The 5649-nt window shown below is 37.2% G+C and overlaps 1 protein-coding gene across 1 annotated transcript; it reads left to right on the top strand.

The window, feature by feature from the left end:
• The first annotated feature begins 3553 nt into the window (after window positions 1-3553).
• Window positions 3554-5090, top strand: LOC113703815 (carboxylesterase 1-like). The gene is made up of 2 exons (XM_072061868.1): window positions 3554-3587; window positions 4316-5090. The coding sequence occupies exons 1-2, from the start codon at window positions 3554-3556 to the stop codon at window positions 5011-5013; spliced, it is 732 nt and encodes a 243-aa protein (XP_071917969.1). The 3' UTR covers window positions 5014-5090.
• Window positions 5091-5649: the final 559 nt, after the last annotated feature.

The following is a 5649-nucleotide window of genomic DNA, read 5'->3' as shown; positions in this document are numbered from 1 at the left end:
AGTTTTAAGCGTTAATAACATTAAGTGTTAATAGGAACCTTAGAATTAACATGAATCGATATATTTTTGATAAACCGTTACAAGTACATTGGGTACACTTAGGAGGTTAAAATCTCGATAATTGAATTTTGCAAGGTTAGGATATTAGTAGGCATTTGATTTACAATTGGGGTAAATTTTGGATTTGGTTTAGAATTGAGGGTTTAAGTAGGAAACTCGGGTGAATTGTGAAAAGACCAAATTGGCCTTCTCCAAGTCAAATTTATCCATGCAGCCATGGAACATTCCAAACAATTCCAATTCCTGCCGGTTCCATTTCCCACGTTTCATTCCAGCCTTTTCCATTTGATATTGCCGACCAACTCCACTCACAGCCTCACCTTATATACATTACACTACTCACACACTTCATTATATCATTCTCACTTCACCACAATCTCACAACTCCAATTTCTTTCCTGCCGTGAACTGTGAGGGAGCAGCCTTGGAATTATCGATCGGGAGAGAGTGAGAAAGAGCCGAGCTTCTTGTTTCTTTTCTCTCTGTCCGTAAACTAGAGAGGGAAGAGAGGGACTTGCGATTCAGTTTGTCTTTCATCCGTGAGCTGGTGAAGAGCTTGAGACCAGATTTTCTTCATCCTAGTGCCGAGCTTGAGCAAGGGAGAGGAAGAACTAGCAGGCTAAATTTCTGGACAGCCAAGAGTGGAGGTTTGTTGCAGCTACTAGTCGTGTGTTTTAGGCTTCAAGCTAAGGTAAATTCTGGACTTAGATGAATTGTTTATAGGTTGATGAAGCTGTCTATACGCATGCATGTGGGTTTGTGAGGTTAGATGAGGAATTGAGACTTAAGAAATCTGGTTTGGAAGAATTGAAGCTGCCGAAAGTTTGAGCTGGAAATTTGTAACTCTAATTAGCTAATCTGTGATAATCCGAGCCTAGATGCACATTTAATCAACTAAAACCTGGATGATTAAGCTTTGTATGAAGGTAATTAACCTTGATTAAGACAGAAAATTGAAAAGATACAAAATCAGGTTGCATGCAAGCCAACCGAGAGCAGGATTGTTTGAATTTCTGGTTGAGTAATGTTTTGATGTTGTCCGAACTTGCTTATAGATCAAAACTGATAGATAACTGATTTTTGGGTCATGCATGTAGCTGATGAACCGTGAGGAAAGAAAAAAAAAGAAAGAAAAAAAAGGGAAAAAACTGAAAATGTGGCCGAGAGCTTGCATGTGAGTTACCGCCTGTTACTGTTGAAGAAAAATGGAAACTAATGGTAGTTTTTGCATGTGATATGTGAGTCTTAGATTTTTGGAAGGTTTAGTTGAAGAAAGCTTGAGGAAAAGTTGAATTTTGGATTGAAACCGAGAGAGATTTTCTGCTGCAAAAATTTTCCAGCTTATCCAAGAGAGGAACTAGACAGATTCCTAACAAATTTTATGACTTTGGGTCTTGAATTTCTATGTTAAACTGGATTATGTATATACATATGTATTAGCATGGTTTGGTTCTGCATGTAGCCGAAATGGGCCGTGAAAAAAAAAGGGAGAGTAAAATTTGTACTTCAAGCACTTGGGAAGCTGTTAAAAAAATATTCCAGCTTGGTCGAGAGCATTTAATTAATTTTTCTTCGAATTTTAATTAAGATTTTCATATTGGCTGTTTAAGATTTGCTTGAAGCTTGCTAATCACCTTTTGCATGTTGAGCTGAGGTAAGAATTGAAGAAAACTAGGAACAAAAGCTATATAAATAAACTACTCTATTGTTGGAAATTTGATTTGAAAGCTGGCCGAACTAATTGAGATCTTTTAGTGAGTATTGGTTGTCAAGAGCTAATGATTGATGAAGCTCTTGACCATTTGAGTAGTTTTGCAATAATTTAATTTTTGGTGAATTTGTTCAAGTGGTTGGTTGAAATGTACTTGGAAGGTCCATGGGTTGTGATTTGGGATTGCTTTAGTACCTTGGACTTCCTTTGTTGAATTTTAATTGTACTGGAATTTGTTGAGACCTAGGGCTAATGATTGATGAAACCCTAGTGAAATTGATATTTGGTTTGTAATGTTTCAATCTTGGTGACTTGGGAATCCATTGTGCAAATGAGCTAGAATTGTAAAAACCGTTTTGGTTTTCTTGAACCTGAATACTTTCAAAATCAAATTTCGTGGGAATACTCAGCTTTAATATCAAGTGATAGAATTTGAGTTTAGTATGTATTATTAAAAAGTTAGATATTGGGACTTTAAAAACCTTGCCGACTAGTTAATTCTTTTATTTTGCTTAAGCTAGTTTTATTACCTTTAGGGAGTAATTGTATTTAACTTTTAAACTTTAAGTTCCATAAAACTATTCTTGACTAGTTGTTTTAAAGGAAATTTGAAAAAATACTAGATTTGAATGATTTCAAATAAAAGGATAGAAAACTTATTCGGCAAAAAAACCGTTTAAACCAATTTGGTTCTAGTTTGCCTCTAGAGGGGAAATACCTTTAAAGAAACCACACGAAACATTTTATTCCTTTACTAGCTTTGATTTTTAGAAATTTATTGACTTGTTGCGGGAAATTAAATTAGTTTTATATAAGATAACCTTTTATATATAAAACAAGGGTTTGCTTAGTAAAACTTATAGTTTTTAAAACTTGGATTTCTAGGGTTTAGCGAGGACGCAGATTTCGATTCCCCGCGTGAGTTGTGACTACACTCTTGGTGAGTGTTCCTTGTTTGTTATATTTCCTTGACTTATTGGCTTGATCTTATTGCTTGATAATGTGTTAAGTGCTTTCAATGATTGTCAAAATGAGTTTTCAAGGCGAGTGTGTACTTTATCGCACTTAGCCTAAATGATTGTGAAATTTTAATGATTGAACGATTGACATGTTACTTGCGCATGAATGTAAGCCTTTTGGGCTGAACTGGCCATTGCCCTTGTTACCGATCGTCTCGAGCCAGAAGCGGACTCGATTGGGCGATTAGGGACCTGGGTGAACGTTCCGGTATACTCGAGTATTACCTTGTAGGTTGGTGGAGCCTGGCCAAAAGCCAGGGACGGGGTGAATGAGAGGAATGAACGAATGAATGAACGAGGGATTTTACTTATACAAAATGCATTTTGCAAATGACTGGAGGAATAAGGGGAAATGTCAGGAGAATGAACGAACGAACGAACGAACATATGGCTCCTTGTGAGCCCGTATCCTTTTCATGAATGTGTTTATTGCTTTATTTGTGCTTGTATCTTGAATTATTGGTTATATGTAATGAATGCGTTGATTTTCTTGTTGCCTGTGTTCGGAACCTCACTGAGCTTTAGCTCACCACACGATATTTGTTTTCCTTAACAAGTTCCGGAAATCGAGAGACTTGAAGTCTATCTTATCATTTTGTAAATATTATTTCGAATCGTACTTGTATCTTTGTTTTGGGTTGTCACCTGAAGCTGGAAAAGTGCAAACCCTAAGATTTGGCTTGTATGAATGTTATCTGAGCTTTATGAACTTACTGTGTGGTTTCTATTGTATATTTGAATTTATGTGGTGATCTGGTCGGAGATGTATTTAGGAGTGAACGGGTGGATGTTCAATGGTAAGGTTATCTCTGAAGTTAATGTGTTTTAGTATTCAAGTCGCTTAAAAGTTGGCATGTTCGGATGGCGAATTGTGTTTTGGTTTAAGTTATACGTGGATATTTGGTCGGTTTGCTTGCGTGAGTCCTGGCGAGAGCTAGGCAGGCGACCCGCCAACCCTCTGGTTCGCCTTAGGGAGAAGTGGGGCCGTCACGCTAGTAGCGCCGTCTCCGGCCACCGCACCTACTCTCGCTGAAGTAGGTTTTCTTACACTATATAATCAATCCAAACAACTAGCGTCATTTAGGCATTGTTTGAAAAATATTCAAATCACTTTCCTAAAATACAATTTTTTTAGCTTTTCAATTCTTTTAATTTTGGATTTTCCTCTTTTCTTTATAGTTTCTCATTTTATTCTCAAGAAAATATCTTAAAATGAAATTGTGACATGATTAATAATCATCGATTGAAATTTGTGACACGTAGCATTATACAAAAAATCAAAATTAGTTTTTGATACCTTTTAAACCTTCACCCAGAAATATACAATTACAAACTCAAAACAAAAATTTTTGTTGAAATAGAATTTCTATTGAAAAGGATGAAATAGAGAAGAAAGTGAAAAAAAATAAAAGAAAGGAAAACAATTTCATCTTATGATATTTTGTTAAAAATAAAATGAGAAACTAGATAGAAAAGAGGAAAACCTAAAATTAAAAGAATTGAAAGGCTAAAAAAATTATATTAGGGTGTTTTGATGATTTGCATAGAGCTTTAGCTACTGAGGTCCCGTTTGTAGTCGTATCAATCGAGCATCGTCTTGCTCCCGAGCACAGGCTACCGGCAGCCTACGAAGATTGCTTGGAAGCTGTGCACTGGATCAAGAATTCACAAGACGAATGGTTGGAAAAGTATGCAAATTTATCAAACAGTTTCCTCATGGGCAGCAGTTCAGGGGGGAACATTGCCTATCATGTTGGTTTGAGTGCATCTTCATGCGTTGATGATCTTAAGCCTTTGAATATTAAAGGGTTGATTTTGCACCAAGCATTTTTTGGTGGCAACAAGAGGACAGAATCGGAGTTGAGGGCTCTGAATGACACGTTTATACCACCCTGTTGTACTGATGTCTTGTGGGAACTTTCATTGCCCGTAGGTGCTGACCGAGATCATGAATTTTCTAATCCAGTTTTGAGCATCAAACCTGGACAATTCGATCAGATTAAAGCTTTAGGATGGAAGATTTTAATGGCAGGATATGAAAACGATGCATTGTTTGATCGCCAATTTGAGATTGCCAAAATGTTAGAAGGCGAGGGTGTTCCCGTGATGTCTAATTTTGTTGAAGGAGGTTATCATGGAATTGACATGTTTGAGTTTCCCAAAACTAAAGTCCTTTGTGAGGTTGTGAAGGAGTTTATAATCTCTCTTGTGACAACAACTTAGACAACTAGGTCAGAGGTTTTTACCAGAATGAGTATTTATCCAAATGAACAATGATGTTAAATCTTTGTACTTCTCAACATGTTGCTCAATTTCTTGTGTGACAGTCCCACCTCATCCTAAGGCGAACCAAAGGGTTCAGCGGACCGCCTGCCCAGCTCTCGCCAGGACTACGGAGTCGAATCACACAAATCCGATATTATGCGAGATAGGACCCAAAAGAAATGAACGATTGAAGACCGCCAAGTTTAAACATGGGGAAAACGCTTTCATATATACATGTCGCTAGGTTTACAATTCAAATGGAACCAGTGAAACGAAATACATTTAGAGTTCGCTCATTCTCGAGGAGTTATACAAAAGAACAAAAGATTTCTAACTAGCTCAACTCGCTTCTCAAAATCATGATTTCCAAAAGAGGTTCCTGTAAGGAAAACAAAGATAACGAGGAGGGGGTGAGCTTACGCCCAATGAGGTACCAAACATGTAGCAGAAAAATCAGGTATTTCAGGTTATACAAACCAGATACACATGCTCGCTACAAAGCAAGACAGGTAAACACAAGAACTCAAATAGGAAGGATACAAGTGGCTCTCAGGAGCCAGCTTTCCAGCGCAGTACTTGATCCAAGCCGGTTGA

This window comes from Coffea arabica, chromosome 8e (genome assembly GCF_036785885.1).
Source record: "Coffea arabica cultivar ET-39 chromosome 8e, Coffea Arabica ET-39 HiFi, whole genome shotgun sequence".
Lineage (NCBI taxonomy): Eukaryota > Viridiplantae > Streptophyta > Magnoliopsida > Gentianales > Rubiaceae > Coffea > Coffea arabica.
This window is presented reverse-complemented; position numbering and strand designations above follow the sequence as displayed.